Genomic DNA, 20,871 nt, shown 5'->3' with positions numbered 1-20,871 from the left:
TCTCATAGATATAATAGAGCTGTCGTCACTCCGATTATTTGAGTGACATATATTATTAAATTTAAGGAGGTGAGATTGATTAACCAGTTCCAAAATAAAAATGTTATTATATACCTACATTTTCATACCCTTTTTATTAAATTCCATGAAAAAGGTTAAAATATTACATCATGATTAGACAAAAAAAAAAACTACTTAGAGCATGAGCATTTGAGGGTTTATGGCAGTCCCCCAACCAAAAAAAATAAAAGAAAATTCAAAAGAAAAAAAATATAAGGAGGACGTATCTCCAAACGTTACGGTCCCTTAGCTTTTGTCTCACCAATCGCGGGCCCCACTGACACGTGGCGGCCCACGATTGGTTCTCTCAATTTTTTATTTTTTTTTAAAAATCTGGAAAAGAAATAAAAAATAAAAAAAAATAAAAAAACTTGGGACGAAATGCTGTCCAAACCAATGCATTTGCTCTTAGATTTCTTAGTTTTAGGTCTTAAAAGACTATTACAACCAGGACTTATTATTTAAACCTTAACAAAAATTGCATGATGTTTTTATCTCATACGCACATAGGTCGAGAGACGTGGAATGGATTCAAACAGTAAAATACAGAAAGATTACTTTAAGTAGGTACGGGTCAACAAAACCAATATCTTCAGGACAGAAGCCAAGCAACCAAAGCGTTTTCGTCGTCATGATCCAGCGGTTCTCCGAAGTTGTCGCAATTGTTTTTCCCGATCATGGCGTCATCATCACCGTCCAAAAGCCACGACACCATCGAGTCGGCGCCCTCTTTCTGGTGCCAAAGATCGTGTTTGCTGCCTTCTTGCCAAACGCAATCCCAATCAATATACTCATCCGCCGACGCATCGTTAACTTGGTGCTCGTAGTTGAGAAACGACTCCACCGACGGACAAGACTGAAGACAGTCGAGTTTCCCTTGGTTGGAAGACTCCGACCAGAACCCTCTCGTGTCATCACCACCACACGATACGTAGCCTGGATCTGACTCGTCCAACAAAAGATCAGCGATGTCGTCATCAAACGATAAAACTCCACTATCCCCATTAATGCTCACGAGATCTTTATTACAACAAAAGTCTCCGTAGTAGTCACATGGTCCTAGCTCAGCCTCGCGATCGGCTCCACTTAACGCCACCATTAATGCTCCTTCTTCAGCTACCGCTACGTCTGCGTTTGGATCCTGCCGTGTAGGCGTTTTCTTCGTTTTTCGAGTTTTTGTTCTGTGGGTTTTGGGTTTCATGGCGGATCTACTAGTTCTCCCAAGTCTGCGCTTGGCCTGCGGTTCAGAAGAAGCGTTCATGATTATGCCTCGAGAGATGGACGGCTTACTAATGAAGTTGTGGAGTTTTCGACTGAGATGAGAGTTCCAATAATTTTTTATTTCGTTGTCTGTTCTCCCTGGTAGATGACTCGCTATCAGTGACCACCTACACGTTTACATTAATTACAACTATTATTAATCCTCTCTATTTACACTACTTTCAAACAAATCTCTATATTAGTAAAAGAGAAGTACAAAATAAAATACGGGTCGGGTCAAAATTTTAAAATTAACCCGATTTTAACAATTGGATACTTCAAAATTGGATACTAAAATGGGTTTGGATACATACATCGGATATTTTCCATATCTAATTTTAAGATTATATTATTTCTATAACTAATTTTATGATTTCCTAATATTTCTCTAACTAATTTAATATAATATATTAAAAAATTATCATTCTTCTTTGACATTTCTTTGATATTATTTAAAATTTCTGATATTATACTATATAATAAAAAAAATTAATTAAAAATTTTCCATTTTTTGCAGATGTTGCAATTTGAATTTTTCAAAACGGACATATAATACTCAATTACATTTGGTTAAATATTCTAGACAATGATTTAAAATCAGTATGATCAATATTAAAATATTTGTTACATGAACATATTTAAAAGTTTACAAAGTTTCAAAATATTATAATCAAAAAATTCAAATATAAAAATAAATTATAATTTAAAATATTAAAAATATTTTGTTGAGACATAATTATTAATTTATTATTGATAAAATATATTATATATCAAACTATGTAAATTTTAGATAGTTAACGGATAGTTTGTTAAAATCACAATTATAATGGTAAAGCGAGTTATGAATAACGGTTTTTACAAAATGAATTATGTTACGGGTTGATACTTTATAAAAAATATTGTAAGTATGTAATTTTACGTATATTTTTACTTCTACTACAAAAATAGTCAATTGAATAATTTGTTTTTTCGTGCTGTTAACTTTTCACGGTTTTTTTAATTGTATCAAAACTCAATGTATTATTATTTATTCGTTTTTTTAGTTTATTATTTTATTTAAAAATATTATACAAATATATAATTCACTGTAATCGACTACATTGTAGTAAAATTAAAATGTAACATATCATAATCCATTAAAAATTTTATATAGTTAATTATTTCCACCGCGCTGTAGTGCGGGTCCGAATCTAGTATATATTAAAAGAGAACCTCGTGGCCCGAAGAGAATCCATAGAACACTTTGAACCAAATAAATCTGAATTGCCATATTGATATGACTGCTGACCTAATCATGCTTCAGAAAAGGTAAAATAAATAAAATCGTTTTGGACGTTGACAGATTTTCGCTTTTTATTCAAGATTTATGTTTTTTTCCCTAGAATATATCATGTATTTTATTTACTTTGAAGTAGGGTTACATATACATATGCACTAATGCACATGCGTTAATGCTTATGTAATGTATATATGAAGTGTTGTAAAATGGTAAGAGTACATTTAGTTTGTCTCAACTAAAAGAGAAAAAGTCTCAACACTCCCAAACCATATATATATGCAGAGAGAGGAGGAGACCCAGAGGCCACAACGAGCAGAAATAGTGTTTTCCGTTTGACGAATAAAGTAAGTTAATATCTTTTTACCATTCATTCCGTCTTTAAATTTCAAGTTCCCAACCATAAAAAGTGCTTCACGAAAACTAATTAACGAGAGAAAGAACAATCTTCATTAATACCATACAATAAACCGTCTTAATAACAAACGTTTCATTTACTTGATATATTGACGGGATATTATTAATTATTACATCATACACATACAGTACTAGTACATAAATAACAATATTAATTCGAATAAATCTAAATTTAGTAGGTGCTATAGAGCTAGTACCTGTTACCGAAAGTGGAATGCAATTTCACAACCAGCTCTTCTTCTTCGGGGGATATGTTCCCGCGCTTGAGATCGGATCTAAGATAGTTTATCCATCTCAGTCTACAGCTCTTTCCACACCTTTTTAATCCTTTTCATTCACACCCGAAGAAAAAGAACAAAAACCATAAATATAATACACGTCAACAGTTCTTTAGATATAAATGAAATATACAAGTAGTGAAAAGATTATCTCTAAAATTCTCAACTACTACATTACATTACATTAGTTAATCTTGGATTAAAGCAGAGCTGGAAATCAAATCAAATTAGCTTAGTCACATAAATTTTGATCTGATCTTTGAAGCTAGGATTGATATACAACGGACAAAAATACATAAATACGCATCTGTTTTGTGTATATATATCCTTTTGAAAAACGTTTGTCCGTATACTATTAATATTAATAGGTCTACGATATATACATACAAATAACCAACCCATTTAAAACATGCACTTGGCAGCACTTTACATAATACGTACATTCACTTAACCCACCGTGACTGTGACTTTAACCAAAAACCAAAACGAAATATAATATAAATTGACACGTACGATTTAACAATTTAGATCGATATGTTGCAAAAAAAACTTACGAAAATATGTTACAAACAATCAAACTTTATGGTTCATGAAGATTACGTACGTAGGACACACGAGATCTACGATGATTGCTGCCGTTGTCTCTCACAATTAATCCATGTTATAGCTAAAATTTAGCTAGCTTGTGTACAGTGTGGTTGCATGATATATATTATTGTAAAAATAAAAAATGTGTAAAATATGATTTACCGGCATTTTTGGGAAGAGATCTCCAAGAGCCTTGGCCGTTGGATTGAATGTAGTTGGAGAGAATCTGGTCCTCCTCCGCGGTCCACCGCCCTCTCTTGATACCAACCTTCTCGCAACACGGCGCTCTTCCCATATTCTCCGCAGTTATATCACACTCACAAAAGTCAAGCAATGAAGAGAGAGAGAGAGAGAGAGAGAGAGAGAGAGAGAGAGAATTTACTGATGAATAGTGAATACTGAGAGAGAGAAAGAGAACAGACAGATTTGGTATTTATAGCGTCAGTACGTAAGACTAAAAGGAATCATTTATCAGAAGAAGAAGAGGAGCATGGATTTTCTTTTTAAGAGCTCGCACGTTCGACGGAGAAAGAGATGATGGCACGTGTGCGGTGTATGAAGCGCCACGTTGGTTAATAAAGAGGCTTGGAGTCGTGGCTTATTCACGGTCGAGAGACTCGTGATCGGTCCGTGCAGGCTCGTCGTGGTTCTCTTAGACGCTAGCTACTTCTAGGCCGAGATCATTGACATTACTTTTTCACTGACAACATCATCATATACCTTCTTTTTTAAAAAATACAGTATTATTAGGGGAGCGTCACGTACGTACGTTATCGAGATTATTATTATTATTAACTCTGTTGATTGTCACGTGAATACGTATATCACATATTAATCGCACATTTTTTTTATATTTTTTTGTGTGTTTTGTTCCTCTTATAAATTAGCCGGATCCAATATTCCTGGTCCGTTGATCAGATGGTCTTTTGGTCCAGCTACAAAACACGTGTAATTAAGAGTTACGTTGCTGATGATGATAGTATGCAGTATGCACAAGCACAACAACATGTACAATAAAAAGAGAGTAAAAAAGCTGTTAAAAAAAAAGAGAGAGAGATATCTACTTGATTAGCTTAGACCAACATTATCAATGGGATCTTAAATGCTAAGATCCCACCAATAATGTTGCCCTTAGATCTGTTTGTTGCATCGTCCGTCATGGGATCAAGGTCATGGCCCTGGGGCGCTAATCCCATATTCGCTGCCTGCCAGTACAGTACTATAAGTATATTGGAATATCAGATTATATTCGACGGAATCTTATGGAATCTATGGAGAATAGAAATTGTCACATGTTTCCTTTATCTAACTCGACGATACACAGAAAATATACAATGTAGGAGAACCAGGGCAGCCATCCCATCAAAAACATGTGTCTGTATGATTTCCATTTAGGCATTTACTATTCTATTTTTAAAATTTTCTTAACATATTATACAAATGTACCTTTTTAAAGTTGCATTTATTGGAATGTCTTTTCATCATTATTTATTCGCATTTTTCGTTATGAATTATTTAATGATTCCTTTTTGTTTCCAGCCAGTGCCCAGTGGTAGACAAGTCTTGAAAAACGAACGACAAGGAAAACAAACATGGTTAGCATAGAAACTAGACCGGTTCAATGTTTGGCTTCGTGCTAAACCGGATACCAGGCAAAATATTTAATCGAACAAATTGTTTCGACTTTTACCGAAGAAAAAACATGTTAAACCTTTAGAGTTTGTTTATGACCAAAAAAAAAAAAAAAACCTTTAGAGTTTGTTTAGAACAAGAACGTAACATAGACTCATATAGAGTAGTTAGTTGGCGCGGTTTCAAAGACAAAAAAAAAAAATTAAATTCTACCCCATACCGTTTGATCAAGTCGATGGTGGACTTTAAGAAATTTAGCGCATTATCTCCGGCACAGAGTTGTGTAAAAGAAAAAGAAAAAAAAACACACTTCATCCACAGCGATGGGTTTTATATTCTCCGGTCCGTGGTGGTTTACTTACTTGTTGGTCCTTGTACTTGCTTGTTTCGATGTTGTTGATTCAAAGCCTTTTCTTGTTTCAAGAAGCGCAAGTCTCGTTTCTCCTGGCGGTGTCTTCGAGCTCGGATTCTTCAGTTGTGGTGGTGATGGTTGGTATTTCGGGATATGGTACAAGAAAATCCCTAAGCGAATGAGAACCTACGTATGGGTTGGGAATCGAGACAAACCTGTCTACAACTCTAACGCCACTCTTGAAATCTCTGGTGCTAACCTTGTTCTCCGTGATAATATACGCATCATCTGGGATACTCAAAGAAAAAAGGAAAGATCTCCGAAGCTAGTGGCAGAGCTCATGGCTAACGGAAATTTGGTGCTGAGATACTCGCAAAGCATGGATCCAAGAGACTACTTGTGGCAAAGCTTCGATAATCCAACAGACACGTTACTCCCAGGTATGAAACTCATATCCTCCAAGGTCCCAAATTATGCATCTCGTCGATATTTGACAAGCTGGAAGGCAAGCAATGATCCAGCAAAAGGAGACTACATTTTTGGACTCAACGGCGATAAATTCCCTAGGCTTTTCATTTCACGGGGGGAGGATGTTACCAAAGTGTACCGAAGCGGTGGTTGGAATGGAGTCCAATTCGCTGACCTACCTATGGTCTTCAGTTCAACCAATCAAGATGGTGTCACTTTTCTGTATCAAGACAACGACCTTTACTCCATAGTCACATTGACATCCGAAGGACAATTGCAATGGAAATCATGGAGTCAAACATCACATAAATGGATCTTGCGATGGACTGCACCAAATAGTGGTTGCGATCGTTATAACTATTGCGGCAGCAACAATTATTGCGATGCAGACATGTGTAAGTGCATCAGTGGGTTTAAGTAGAAGACAATAGGAAACGTCACAAGAGATTGCATTAGGAAAACACCAATAAGCTGCAGTAGCAATCGGTTTTCACTATTAACAAAATTGAAGTTACCGGATACAATGGATGCCAAACAGTACTCCACACACGAAAAGAAAAGTTGTCGTGATTTGTGTATCAGTGACTGCCACTGCACGGCGTATACAATGATTATCTATCAAAATGGTACTTTATCATCAACTTGTGTGACTTGGAGCGAAAACCTAGTAGATGTAAAAAAATACACGGAGGGAGGTCAAGATTTGTACATCAGACTCTATGGTAATATATATTGCTCTGTATGTTTTTACTTTTCTCACAATTTTATTTTCTAAATTATTCACATTTTCGCTATTTTAAAACTATCGACTCAGTTTAGTGTTTTTTTTTTTTTTGTTTTTGGGTTCCAGGAGAGAAGAAAAGCAAAAGTCGGCTAATTATAGGTCTGAGCCTTGGATCAACGGCTACTGTCATCGTCATAATAATTATGTTACTAGTTTATATTTGGAAAAAGAAACAAAAGCTAGCAAGAGCAACTGAAATGGATGAAAATGTTATAATGGAATCGCAAAGTGAAGAAAACATATTTGGAGCAGAGGATATAGAGACTCCGCAACTTCCACCCATGGATTTTGGAACAATATTAAGAGCCACCGAAAACTTCTCAGATGCTAATGAGATTGGACATGGTGGATTCGGTACTGTATATAAGGTATATAAAGAAGAAAAAAAAACATTACTTTGGCTTTTCTTATCAAAGTTTGGCAGTTCAATTTAGCATTAGAATTATTATTATGTTATAAGAGATTGGGTGGGTTTTGCAAATAAAATGTATGAATTTGCAGGGACGTTTACCTAGCGGGCAAGAAATTGCAGTGAAAAAACTATCTGCTATCTCAAGACAAGGGATCGTGGAGTTCAAAACCGAGGTGATGTTAATCGCAAACCTCCAGCATATCAATCTAGTTAGACTTGTTGGCTGGAGCGTTCACAAGGATGAGAGGGTCTTGGTATATGAATACCTAGAAAACGGAAGCCTCCAACAACGACTTTTTGGTGACTTCTTTCTACAATAATCTAAGTTAACAAACATCCCTGTATTATTTTTAAAAATATATATATATATTGAATTTATCGAATTGTTGTTTTAGGTGGAGGCCAAAACTCATGTGAGCTAAACTGGCAGACGAGATTTAACATAATTAAGGGCATCGCTCAAGGACTTGCGTATATGCAACAAGGTTCGCGAGATATGATTATACACAGGGATCTTAAGCCAGGAAACATCTTGCTTGATAGAGGTATGGTCCCCAAAATTTCAGATTTCGGGTTGGCAAGAATCTGTAACAGGAGAGAGAGGGAGGCTAACACAACGAAGCCGTCTGGTACTTTGTAAGCGATCAATCAAAAACTCTCTCAATTACTAACTACCATATATATACATGGCCGTTTAATTTTGAAAAATGTTGGTCACATGCATGCATTATGATGCAGTGGTTACATGTCCCCCGAGTACGCGGAGAGTGGGTCGTATTCAACAAAGTCAGATATCTTTAGCTTCGGTGTGATGCTCCTTGAGATCGTCAGTGGGAAGGAGAATAGAACCTTTTCATACTCGCTGTGCAACACTAATCTTCTAAGCTATGTAAGAGGGTTTTTTTTTTTTTTTTTTTCATTTGTACGTAAGTACTACTTTCTTTGAGATAGAAGGGCATATAAAACTAATAATTACAAGCACTGGCCTGGTTCTCGTGAACAGATGTGGACCAAATGGCATGACGAGAACTGGGAGGATACTGTTGATCAAACCATACGAGAGTACTCCTCATCAATTCAGAAACAACAAGTCCAAAGATGTCTAGAAGTTGGTCTCTTGTGTGTTCAGCAAGATGCAGAGGACAGACCTAATATGTCGTCGGTGTTAATGATGCTTGTTAATGATACTGCTGGGATCCCGAGCCCTAAACTTCCTGGTTTTTATAAGGCTGATGGTGGTCACAATGATATTTCCATAACGTCTGGTTCTTCATCTACCGCCATAAAATACTCCTCCTCCACATCACACCTCAGTTATTAAAGTTTGTTTCTTCATGCTTCTATGCTATGATATTACTGTTCAAGATGATTGCTTTTTATAATGAGCAAGTAATTATGAGCATCCTAATTAATGCAAGGTTCTTAAGAATTGATTTTATGATTACTTTAGTAATATAATTGAAAAAGTTAAATTAAGAGGTGTAATTAAGTTTTTTTGTTTTTATGTAGGATTATTAGTATGTTCTTAAGTTGTGGATCTTAGGATTAAAACATTAATATAGAAAAAAAAATTTAACAATTTTAATTATAGAAAACTTAATAATTATTGCAAAATAAAAAAATTAAAACATATATGAAATACAATTTATTGAATAAATAACATAAAACACAATTAATTTAAACGATCACGAATTCGAGTTCTAGTGGCCAACATATCTACAAGACTTGAAGGCATTTTTGTAGAATATGTGAAATCCACCCGTGTATTATGTTTGTTTTGCTTCTTTTTGTAAAGTTAACTCTATATATATATATATATATATATTTTTTTTTTTTTGGTTTATAACAATTCCATGTACATATGTCAAAATATACTAATTAAGTTTGATTTAGCAGTGTAATCATAGTAGCTTGTCATATTACGCGAATAAAATTACACCAATAACTTTGCAAATTGCAGAGCCAAACCCCACCCTATTTTTTTGACGTTCTTGGAGAAGATTAGATAATGATTATATACTAAGCTTCTAATCTTTAAAATCTACAAATGTGACTACTCGAAATATGTATTTCCTTAGCTTCATTAGTGATGCAGAGTCCAACGCTTTGTCAAACATCAACAAGAGGAGCAACACATTCGTCAAACATCAAAGGAAGATGGAGAACCATTACTACTTCCATATACATGATCAAATGTGTTCCCATTTGAACCTGCACCATCAAGAAAATAAATATGACTTCAGAAACTTGCATTTGCATTAGTAATAACAGAAGCTAGAGGATAGTAAGACTTCCGAGCACCAACAACAGATTTATTCAAGGAAGAAACTCTAGAATCCAAACATAGTGATGAATAAAGCAGAGTCTACTCTCTAGTAAGATTGATAAGCAGAAACATTTCATCAAGGAGGAGATTTCAGATACTAAACATTGGCAAAATTCAAAGCAGACAAATGTATCTAAGGAAGAAACTCTACATTCCAAACATAGTGATGACTAATGTATGCTCACACCATACAGAGTTGGTTCCAATAGAATCCAATTGAAGAGTTGAACAAATTGTCTTCTCCTTTCACGGTCTCAAATCTGAATTTAGTATTGCTTCATTCTACAAATCAACACACACTTGAGAAACTATCCAGATCAACTGAATTTCCTAAAATCTATCTAGCCAACGGATCCGAATCTAAGCGAAACCATCCTAAACACTAAAACTTACTCATCAACAGATTACGGATAAGAAACAAACCGACATCGCCGCCGCGTTTGGCGGAGCCACAGTCAGAAACACGACTCTAAGCTCCTCCTCTTCGCTGTGGATACGATTTGAGCTCATCCTCCTCGCCGTGGATACCACCCGTCGCTGGATGGTGAGACTACTCCGGAAGATTGGCCGTAGGTCAGAGAAGCCGGCGGATCGGAGAATAGGATTGATCACCTTTTCAATCGCATGAGACGAAGAAACGCGTAAGAGAGAGAGAGAGAGTTGTGTTTTTTTTTTCCTTCTTCCACCAATCGTCCATCGCCACGTGTCGTCTCTGAACCACATGTTTTAATTAAGATCAGTTTCTTAGTCTAAAACATCATTTACCATTTAAACTAATATTAAACTAAGAATCACTGAGAACACGTTCAATGGTGACATTTATGAAAAAAGACTAAAACATTTAATTATTAAATTTTATGTAAATCTGTTTTCTTAGACATTCTTATATGGATATATATTTTTAGACATTATAGAGACATCTAATATAGGTGTCTAATTTTTTATTTTTTTAAATCATAATACAATAACACATTTGATAAAGTTTATTTCATAGAATATAAAACATACATAAAATTAACATACATAAAACAATAACATTTGAAAAGAATATTTTTAAAGAAAAAAATTGACATACATAAAACAACAAGATTTTCAAAGAAAAGAACAACAACCTTTATTTTATTTTATTTTCATTTCCCCCAACCAATAGTATTTCGCCATGTCATCGGTTCTTAACCCACAAAAAAATCCTATTTAAGACATTGGTCTTATTAATTGGATCAAGATTTTGGATAAACTTGATTATTTTATTATAAGCAGGATGATAAAACACTCAAAATTTTACTATTGTATATGCTCTAAGAATCTATTGATAAGATATGTATATATATATATGATTAGAATACACAAGGATTTCGCATCAACTTAGGGAACATTTGGTAAGATCTTTAGCATGAATTCTTGATCTTCCTGGTTTCCTTACAAATCAAGACGTGAAGCATAATTAAGACCTTCATTATCTTTCTTTTAAGCTGAATATTTGCCAAATAAAGAAACAATTAAATTGGGAACGAAATAGTCAAACACAAAATATGAGATTCAAAATACTCCCTTCGTTTACATGGAGCTTCATAATCGAGTCTAACTAACTCTCCTCACGGGTACTTGTATAAATTATTAATAAGACCAAAAAACTCAAAACATTTTCGTTTCATGATAGATTTGATGAGAAAGAATATGGCGATATGATGTAGTAAATAATCAGACATGTGCAGCAAATTTTACTTCACAAAAAAAAAACAAAGTAATTTTAACCTTTTTATAGGACTATTTTATGGATTACATTTATTTCTTCTATTTATAGAAATTTAACCCTTTCTTCTATTTTTAGAAAAAGTAACCTTTTATTTATTCTATTATAATATATTTTTTTGCTGCAAAATTTACTTTAAAAAACTAATTTAAACATCTTTATAGGATTATATTACGGAATAAATTTATTTCTTTTAATTTTAGAAAATTAACCCTTTCTTCTATTTTTAGAAGAAAATATTTCTTTATATACTAGTTGATTGTGTTATAGACATTCTCACAAAAAGAAAAGAAAATATATAGATCAAAAGTTATAAAAAAAGGATGAGTAAAAGTAAATGTGCATATCTTGGTGGTTTTATCATCCGTTTGATGATTTTCTTGTTGATTCTTACAATAACAGGTATGTATACATCACCATATATGAAAATTTGTCCATATATATTTTGTGTTTGATTTGATAACAAGTGTATATTTACAAATCATATCTTTAAACATATTTAACACAATCTGATAGCTAATTGTAAAATACAAAACATATAATAATGATTTTTATGACCAAGTATAATTATAATAATGGTTTAACAAAAAATAATAATAATGGTTTTTATAACCAAGTATTGGTAAAGATCTCTCGCAAAAGTTCAGAGATCGTCAGTTCAATTACCGTTTCAGACGAGACCATATAACATACTCTGTCTCAGATCTGAAGGGATGTATGAGATTCGGTCCAGAAAACCCTTTAGTTATTCAAAGAAATAAAATAATAATTAATGAATCTCTAGCTTTTATGGAGTTTCTACTTGAAAATATTATTTTAAAAGAAAACCTGTGTTTTAAAAATTTCCAAAAGATATTTAATAAGTAGAAACACTTATGGAGGCTCCCCCTGAATAAGTAAGGCCCCGTTAGGAACTTCCCCCATATTGTTATCAATGTCTTCATGTTGCACGACCTAAGCATGCACAAATCATTTGTGAATTTTGTATAATACATTTTACGTGTTTCTAGTAATATATTATTAAGACAACATATGTATTTTTAACCAAAAATATGTTTTGTAATATAGGAATATCAGGAGAATCAGGTTGGAAGTATCCTCCAGCGCCTCTATGTCTCAAAAGAAGCACAACTATAGCGCCGCATGGGACTTGTAATAAGCCTAACGGTAATTCATTATGTCAAGATTTTTGCTTTGCCCCACCTGCTTCACAATATAGTTATGGCACATGCGTGCCTACGAAGAAAGGAAAAGTTTGCACTTGTCACTTGTGCAAAAATCTCCATTATTTCTAGTCAATTCTATCTTCGAAAACTCGATATACATTAATATTTTCGCGATATGATGTAGTAAATAAATCAGACATGTGCAGCAAATATGTCGCTAGTTTCATCACATGTGTGATGATTTTCCTGTTGATTCTTTCTGGTATGTATACATCATGATATATGAAAATTTGTCTAGTCTAAATAAAACAGACATTATTTTTGTTAAGCATGCATCTCTCAGAAACTTTGATTAACTACAAAGTAACGTGAATATAATAAAAAAAGCTAGTCTAAGAGAAGCAGTAGAAATTTTTAACTTTCCTCTCTAAATCCATGGCACGAGAATGTGATGAAGTAAACTTGGTGAACTGGAGCTAGATCCAGGCGCCACTATACAGTCACAGTCCCTAGCCAACATCTGAAAACGAAAAACTGATAGCAACTATTGTCTATTGATTTGGAGTCGACGGGTGCAATGAACGAACCCAAAAAGGGGCAGAGCAATATCTTATCGGAATGGGTATCTTATCTAACATTGGGCTTATGAATGAGATGGCCCATATCGCTAAAGGCCATTGACCAAAGATAATTATTGTTAACAAATCTAGTTTTTTTTTAAAGACAGATTTATTTTAATTGATTGTATTTAATACGTAATCTCAAAATTTATAAAAGATTACCAAACAAGTTATATCCCGACAAAACATTTCTGCGATATTTTATACCACTAGAATTTAATCTGTGGTGCCTGTGTTAGCCATATATGAACAAATTACCGTATTAAGCATAATTCAAAATGGTGCATCGTCCTATTAAATCAAATTTTCATAATTTAAATTAAGCCAGCAGTATATATATATTTCTTTTCCAACATACAATACAGTACAACATATGATAACATAACTCTGTGTAAGTTTTTTTGTTTTCCATCATATTTTATTTGCTTAAACCAAAGTGAATTCCCATGTTTTAGAAAAATTCTCAGCCAAACTATCAGACATGTATTGTCGAAACCTTAGCTAGTCCGTGGATTTGCAGAATTAATAAAAGTTAATATACACATATATATATATACATGTATATACAGATTTTACCTACATAAAATCTCTTAATATGCTTACTCGATTAACTTCACATTATAATTCGCTCAAGTGCACACAAAGGTCAATTATATCATTTTCTTTAGCACTTTCTCTGGCCTTCATTGATGAAATTAATTCTCTATTTCTTCTGTGAGAATTATTCTTATTAAGTTATACTATTTTCATGTTATATTGGCGTTTTCTAGAATGAAAATCTTTGGTTTTTACGTATAAATCATTTTCATGAATAACGATTAAATGGAAAGAGATTTATGTTAAAACTAATTAAATCCGAGTGGCTGCGATTGTTTCCTAAAATGAAATGATTGCTTTTATTTATTACCATGATTTGTTTGTATTAACCTTCCTTTTCCCCTTTGCAATACATAAGAAGATATATTCATAATATTGTGTAATTGCACTTGAGTTTAAGATTTTCTTTGGTGGAAGATCTATGTATGTATAGTATTTTTTGTCGTCGTCACATATATATAGTATATTATATATATATATATACATGATAAAAGGCTATAAATATCTGATAGATTTGTTCCTTTGGGAAATGTTCATCATCATCAAGCACAGGTGATAAAATCCCATCCGGACATCTCTAGGCGGAATCATCTAGTGATCACAAGTCAAGACTTGGCGTTATGGTCGGATGTAGTTGCATCTTCCTCCCCAGTTTCTCAACCGTATAAGGAAGCTGGCAACTTAACTTCCGAGCCTAAGCCAAAGATTGCACCACACATAACTGTTGGACACTAGGTGATTTTTAAAACGTACAGTTAGATCTTTGCTTAATTCTAGATCAAATATCTAGAAGAAATGGATCTTGATCAGAATCAATTTTCCTTTTTTTTTTTTTTTTTTTTTTGACCAAAAGGGTTTAATTTCGACTTGGTTGAAGCTAGGAAGAAGAAGTTAGAATACGCAAATTTACTAATTAAAGTGATGGTGAACGTTACAAAGCTTGTCACTTCACGTCCAGTTGCGGTCTGCTGCATCCTGGTAATTTTTCTTTCTTCTTACTTATAAATATCATCGTTGGATGCTTTCGTGTTTTTCTTATAAAAAGAACAACATGTTTGTTACTTAATACGGTTTTTTGGTCATACGAATATGATTCTACTCTCATTTTTTGTTTAAATCTTGTTTAGTTAGAGTATTTTATTTTATTTTAGATGAATCTAGGGTTTTTTTCTTCTGTTTTTCCCCAATTAATGGAGTTTTTGGTGCTTAATAAGTTTGTCGATACTTGTTATTTCATTGAACGTTCTTCGTCTTAATTCAATAAAACCAAGTACCAAGTATAATACCACGTTCTTTCGATTGTTTTAGTTACATACATGATTTAACTATTCAAGTATTGTAATATGCATATGATCCAATAATGTAATATTTTCTATTGGGAGTAAATTTTAGGGATTTCTGGTGATTGTTTTGGGGTGCATATCGGCCTCGAATTGGCGTACTACAACGGATAGCATAACAAACGACGTCGCTTCATTCACTCAAGTTCTCCGGTCAAGTCTAGCTTCCGAGATTGAAAACGTCGGCAGTTTTTTGTATCCCAAGGCAAACCTATCTACAATTCATTTATCGAGACTCATAGATTCTTATCTCACCAACGACAACGATACTGGTTTCACAGAAATTCAAACACAGGTTTGTTATAAGTTGGATTATTATTTTTTTAATCATATAAAATAATCTCATGGTGGTATCGATTACAGGTTGTTATGATAAGTATATGTTGTTGTTGTTCTTCTTCTTCTTCAGATCGCACCATTGTTGTTTGCAGCTTATTCAACGATCCCTCAAGTCTCACATGTTTCGTACATTAGTAGCGACGGTCTCTTGTTTTCTTACAATATTAATGCAGAATCAGACACAAGTGTCGCTGTTTTTGCCAATTCTTCGTCCAACACTTGGTACACTCAAACGGTTGATCAGATAACCGGTCGTCTCAACGGGAACGCAACCAAATCTCAGTCGTTAGATTTAACCCGTACAGATTGGTTCCAAGCTGCACAGAGGAATAGTTACACTACCGCCTTTCTAGGAACGAGTTTGGGAGGACAAGATAACGAGACTCTAATCCAGAGCGTGGTTAGCCTGTACAGCAAGAAAGGTGTTGTTTTGCTAGGGTTTCCGGTAAAGACTTTAACCGATGTTTTACACCGTTCGAATCATCTACACGGCCAAGAGCTTTACATGTGGACAAAGGACGGGACTGTGCTTGTTCGTCAAGGTTCACTGAATGCTTCTTTCTTCATCTCCAATGGCTCTTCCATTTGCTTCGGTAGAGAACCCCTCAGGTCTCAATGCATACCCGAAAACTGCAGTTCTAGTGGCTACGAGGTGGAGATCAAAAGATCAAAGTTCCAAGCTTTTTGCTCTGTTCTTGAAGTTTCCGGCGTTCCTCTGGTAAAATGTTGAAACATTGTTTTTCACCACAATAAGTTTGTTTCTCAGCTTCTTCTAATGGTCTTTTTTCTTTTCTTTTTAACATGTAGAGATACACACTCATGTTTCCAGACGATGAAGGAGCAGCAACACGCATCAATCACCAAGCAAAACAGGCCTTGTATCAGCTTATTGTGGTGACAATTATTGTTGCCTTTGGCTGGCCTGTAGGGTTTGTGTTGTTTATGATGCAAGCAACAAGACAAGAGATGCATATGCGTGCAACGCTGATAAACCAAATGGAAGCAACACAACAGGCTGAGAGGAAGAGCATGAACAAGAGTCAAGCTTTTGCAAGAGCTAGCCACGATATTAGAGGTTACCTTGCAGCGATTAATGGTCTGATTGATCTATCTCGTGATGATGCTCATCCTGGCTCCGACCAAGACACCAATCTCAAGCAAGTGAATGTATGCGTCAAGGATATGCTTGGTAAGACTCTGATTCTTTAAGCTTTCTCTTATGAGTTCTTCTCTTGGTGTCTAACAGAAAAGTCTTCCTCATGTTGTTAATAAAATTCACAGCTCTGCTCAACTCTGTTTTGGACATGAGCAAAATCGAGAGCGGGAAGCTGCATTTAGAGGAAGTAGAGTTCAACTTGGCCAGACTTCTTGAAGAAGTCACCGATTTTTACCATCCCGTGGCGATGAAGAAAGGGGTTGATGTGGTTCTGGACCCCCACGATGGCTCGATTTTCAAATACTCGAATGTGCGAGGGGATTGTGGGAAACTGAAGCAGATCCTCAACAATCTTGTCAGCAATGCTGTCAAGTTCACAGTCGACGGGCACATTTCGATCCGAGCTTGGGCTCAAAGGCCGGGTCCCAAAAGCTCTGTGGTCCTGGCATCAGACCCTCAAGGAAGTGTGTCCAAGTTCTTAAAGAGTAGGTTCTGCAAGAGTAAAGACCAGTCATCAACCTACGAAACAGAGATATCGAATTCCATAAGAAACAATGCCAACACGATGGAGTTTGTGTTTGAAGTGGATGATACAGGTAAAGGGATACCTACGGAAATGCGTAAATCGGTATTTGAAAACTATGTTCAGGTCAGAGAAACAGCTCAAGGACAGCAAGGAACTGGCCTGGGGCTTGGGATTGTGCAGTCTTTGGTAAGCAATTCATCTGAAAACGTTAATTCTCTTCACAAATGAAAAGCCAGTGCATCTAAATGGTTTTTTCATTCCTCTGTTATAGGTACGTTTAATGGGAGGGGAGATAAGAATCACTGACAAGGCAATGGGAGAGAAAGGAACATGTTTTCAATTCAATGTTTTAATGACAACATTAGAGCCTCCGGTAAGTGACATGAAAGTAAGACATGACACTGAAGCAGGAGGTGATTACATATCCACGCCGAACCTCGGGCTGACTATCAACACTTCACTGGGAGGTAGCATGAATATACGCAACCTGAGTCCTAGATTCAACAACTGTCTCAGCTCAAGTCCAAAGCAAGAATCTTCTAGAGTGGTTCTCCTATTGCAAAATGAAGAACGCAAAAGAGTTACTGAGAAATACATAAAGAATATGGGGATTAAAGTTACAGTAGTGGAGAAATGGGAGCATTTGAGTTATGCCTTGGAGAGACTTTTTGGATTTTCACCTCAGAGTTCCATGGGAAGAGCAGAGTGTAGTTTGTCATGTCCGAGCTCAAGGGAGTTACCTTTGATTGGCATGGATGCTATTGATTCAAGAAGCCAGCTTCCTAAAAGGAGAAGCAACAGTTTCTCAGCAGTTGTCCTTTTGGTGATTGATGCAAAAAGTGGACCAGTTCATGAGCTGAAAGATATCATCGAGCAGTTTCGTAGGGGCGTGCACCGTGGAATATCCTGTAAAGTTGTTTGGCTTAACGAATCGAGCACTCGTGTAAGTGAGAGAGGGGACATTAGTTGTACGGGACCCTTGCACGGATCGCGTCTTGTTGAAGTCTTGAAGATATTGCCTGAATTTGGAGGAACTGGGCTAAAAGAAACACCCACTGAGCTGCAAAGGGAATCACTGCTGAGACATTCTTTTGTTCCAGAGTCATCACCAAAACATAAATTCCAAGAAGATGCACCAAGCTCAAGGTCTAACAAAAAAATTGGCAAGACAATAATGGCACCAACAACTTCAGAGAGTGAGACTTGGGTCAAGTCAGTGCGTACCGGTCGAAAGCCTATTGGGAACCCAGAGGACGAGCAAGGAACTTCCATGCCAAGTAACAACGAATTCTTAAGAGGAAAAAGAGTTATGGTGGTTGATGATTGCAGTATAACAATTAAAGTTGCAACAGGAAGGCTGAAGAAGATGGGAGTCTCTGAGGTCAAACCATGCCACAGTGGAAAAGAAGCTGTGAGATTAGTCACTGAATGGCTTACACAAAGAGAAGAACAAGGTTCAGTAAACAAGCTTCCGTTTGACTACATATTCATGGACTGTCAAGTAAGTTTTAATGATTAACCTCGCATAGCATGTTTAATCTCAAATATATAAATATATAGTTCACTCTTAATAAGTGTTGGTTCTGCACAGATGCCAGAAATGGATGGATATGAAGCAACGAGAGAGATCAGGAAAGTGGAGAAAAGTTATGGTGTGCATATACCAATTATAGCTGTATCTGGTCATGATTCTGATTCTAGGGAAGCAAGAGAAACCATACAAGCTGGAATGGACGGTTTTTTAGAGAAAGAAATGAAACAGGACCAACTTGCAAACGTCATCAGAGATATCGAAAGCAAATTGACTCTACATGCAACTCTAAAGTAATACTATACAATTTCATTAATTAGTGTTGTTTTCTTTTCTCTTTCCCATACATATAGAAAAGTTAGACAAGATCTTTAGTATGACAATGTTATACCAGTTTTCTTCTAGTTTATTTTGAAATTAGCTTCCGTTGCATCAAACACTTGAGAACAACACTTTAGAGACATGTGAAACGAAGCATCGTATAACATGCAAGCATATCTTGGCAATAAAAATGCAGTGAGCGTCATAAAAATTTGAAGATACCATTCAAAATTAACAGAAAAATATTCTTGTATGAGTTGGTTTCTAAGGAGAAACTTTCAGTATCCACCCAAGATCATAAAACTTAAAACAAGCTTCAATGAAAAACATTGTACCTTTGATGAGAGAGTCAATAATGAAAGGACAAAACTTTCCTAGGATAAGACTATGTGAAGTGAATACCAGACTTGTTGAACAACGAAAGAAGATACAAGAACTCTTGTTGTGAGAGCTTTGAAGCTCTCTTCTCCTCGAAACCACCTTCCTTTAAGACATTCATAACTTTGTCCTTGAACTCAGATGTCTCTCCTTCTCCATCATCCATGTCCACATCATCGTCATCCATTTCATTGTCATCATCTTCGATTCCCATGCTGTGGTCAGCAAGATGGGTGGCAGCAGCTTCTCCATTGTTGTGCAGAGAAGCAAGAAGGGCCTGAAGAGTCTTGAAGTTGTTCTCGAGCATCAAAAGAAGAGACTTTTGCTTGAAAATAGATCCCAGGGTTTTGTTCTTCCTGATGAAACAGACTCTCAAGAAGCCATCCCACTCCTTGTTGTTAACCTGAGGGCCAGGCTTCCTGGGTTCGATTCTGACAACGGAAGAATCCACCTTAGGGGGAGGGCGGAAATTGTTCTTGCCGACTTTGAGGAGGTGGGAGACTCTGGCGTAGAGCTGAGTGTTGACAGAGAGACGGCAGTAGAGATTGTCCCCGGGCTGGGCAACGAGTCTCATGGCGAATTCCCGCTGGTACATGATCACAGCGCACCTGAAGCTGGTTGGATGGAAGAGAAGTTTGAAAGTGAGAGGAGATGATATCTGATAGGGAATGTTTGCCACACAAATGTCAAAGCGGGGAAGCTCGGTCTTGAGCACATCACCTTGAATGACCTTGAGAGAGAGACAAAAAAAAAACACAAAACAGCAGGAGGAGGACGAGGAGGAATCAAACTACTAGCAGCAAGTAATATACTAATGATTAAATGAAAAGCTCATGCGTACCTTCAAGCGGTTAGAAAAGGGGGTTCCTTGGAAACGGCGCTCAAGCTCGAGAACCATACGGGGATCGAGCTCGACGGCGATAACTTGCTTACCCGCTTCTAGAAGCTTCTTGGTCAAGTTTCCGGTACCGGGACCGATCTCCAGGATCACATCGCTACTCTTAATCCCCGCTTTCTGAACGATCGAATCCACTAGCAGAGGGTTCTTCAGGATATGCTGCCCTTTCGATTTCTGGAACGATATTCCTCCTTGGTAATGGTTCGACGGTGCTCGATTCGACGCACTTGCCCTCTCCTTCCTTATCTTCCCTCCCGCCATTGTTGCTCTTTTTTCTTTTCGCCGGCACAAGAGATATGATTAGCGATTAGGGTTTTTTCTTCTTCTATTTAAACCTTTTCTCTTCTCTTTTTCTCTTTTTTTTTTCAATTCGTTTAAGAGTAAACCACTAAA

General features: G+C 35.8%; 6 protein-coding genes across 6 annotated transcripts; 3 read left to right on the top strand and 3 right to left on the bottom strand.

The window, feature by feature from the left end:
- Window positions 1–431: 431 nt before the first annotated feature.
- On the bottom strand, window positions 432–4,333 carry LOC17890197 (transcription factor MYB12). Its single transcript, XM_006295623.2, has 3 exons — window positions 4,042–4,333; window positions 3,211–3,340; window positions 432–1,448 (listed from the first exon to the last, which is right to left on the bottom strand). Exons 1-3 carry the CDS (start codon window positions 4,172–4,174, stop codon window positions 653–655), a joined length of 1,059 nt encoding a protein of 352 aa, XP_006295685.1. The 5' UTR covers window positions 4,175–4,333; the 3' UTR covers window positions 432–652.
- Window positions 4,334–5,692: 1,359 nt separating this feature from the next.
- On the top strand, window positions 5,693–6,752 carry LOC111831123 (S-locus-specific glycoprotein S13-like). The gene has a single exon (XM_023784674.1). It carries the CDS (start codon window positions 5,835–5,837, stop codon window positions 6,750–6,752), a length of 918 nt encoding a protein of 305 aa, XP_023640442.1. The 5' UTR covers window positions 5,693–5,834.
- Window positions 6,753–6,938: 186 nt separating this feature from the next.
- On the top strand, window positions 6,939–8,848 carry LOC17887900 (G-type lectin S-receptor-like serine/threonine-protein kinase SRK). The gene is made up of 6 exons (XM_023784673.1): window positions 6,939–7,053; window positions 7,182–7,483; window positions 7,617–7,827; window positions 7,923–8,163; window positions 8,266–8,416; window positions 8,531–8,848. Exons 1-6 carry the CDS (start codon window positions 6,939–6,941, stop codon window positions 8,846–8,848), a joined length of 1,338 nt encoding a protein of 445 aa, XP_023640441.1.
- Window positions 8,849–9,383: 535 nt separating this feature from the next.
- LOC17889048 lies at window positions 9,384–10,611 on the bottom strand. Its single transcript, XM_006295158.2, has 2 exons — window positions 10,277–10,611; window positions 9,384–9,738 (listed from the first exon to the last, which is right to left on the bottom strand). The coding sequence occupies exons 1-2, from the start codon at window positions 10,574–10,576 to the stop codon at window positions 9,637–9,639; spliced, it is 402 nt and encodes a 133-aa protein (XP_006295220.1). The 5' UTR covers window positions 10,577–10,611; the 3' UTR covers window positions 9,384–9,636.
- Window positions 10,612–13,730: 3,119 nt separating this feature from the next.
- Window positions 13,731–19,313, top strand: LOC17888843 (histidine kinase CKI1). The gene is made up of 9 exons (XM_006293367.2): window positions 13,731–13,783; window positions 14,542–14,724; window positions 14,843–14,967; window positions 15,382–15,624; window positions 15,739–16,386; window positions 16,476–16,857; window positions 16,950–17,536; window positions 17,622–18,851; window positions 18,942–19,313. The coding sequence occupies exons 3-9, from the start codon at window positions 14,911–14,913 to the stop codon at window positions 19,176–19,178; spliced, it is 3,384 nt and encodes a 1,127-aa protein (XP_006293429.1). The 5' UTR covers window positions 13,731–13,783; window positions 14,542–14,724; window positions 14,843–14,910; the 3' UTR covers window positions 19,179–19,313.
- Window positions 19,314–19,398: 85 nt separating this feature from the next.
- LOC17890414 (ribosomal RNA small subunit methyltransferase) lies at window positions 19,399–20,841 on the bottom strand. The gene is made up of 2 exons (XM_006296420.2): window positions 20,422–20,841; window positions 19,399–20,310 (listed from the first exon to the last, which is right to left on the bottom strand). Exons 1-2 carry the CDS (start codon window positions 20,737–20,739, stop codon window positions 19,588–19,590), a joined length of 1,041 nt encoding a protein of 346 aa, XP_006296482.1. The 5' UTR covers window positions 20,740–20,841; the 3' UTR covers window positions 19,399–19,587.
- Window positions 20,842–20,871: the final 30 nt, after the last annotated feature.

Source organism: Capsella rubella, unplaced genomic scaffold, assembly GCF_000375325.1.
Source record: "Capsella rubella cultivar Monte Gargano unplaced genomic scaffold, Caprub1_0 scaffold_4, whole genome shotgun sequence".
Taxonomy (NCBI): domain Eukaryota; kingdom Viridiplantae; phylum Streptophyta; class Magnoliopsida; order Brassicales; family Brassicaceae; genus Capsella; species Capsella rubella.
Note: the sequence above shows the minus strand (reverse complement) of the source record. Positions and strands in the feature narration are given on the sequence as shown.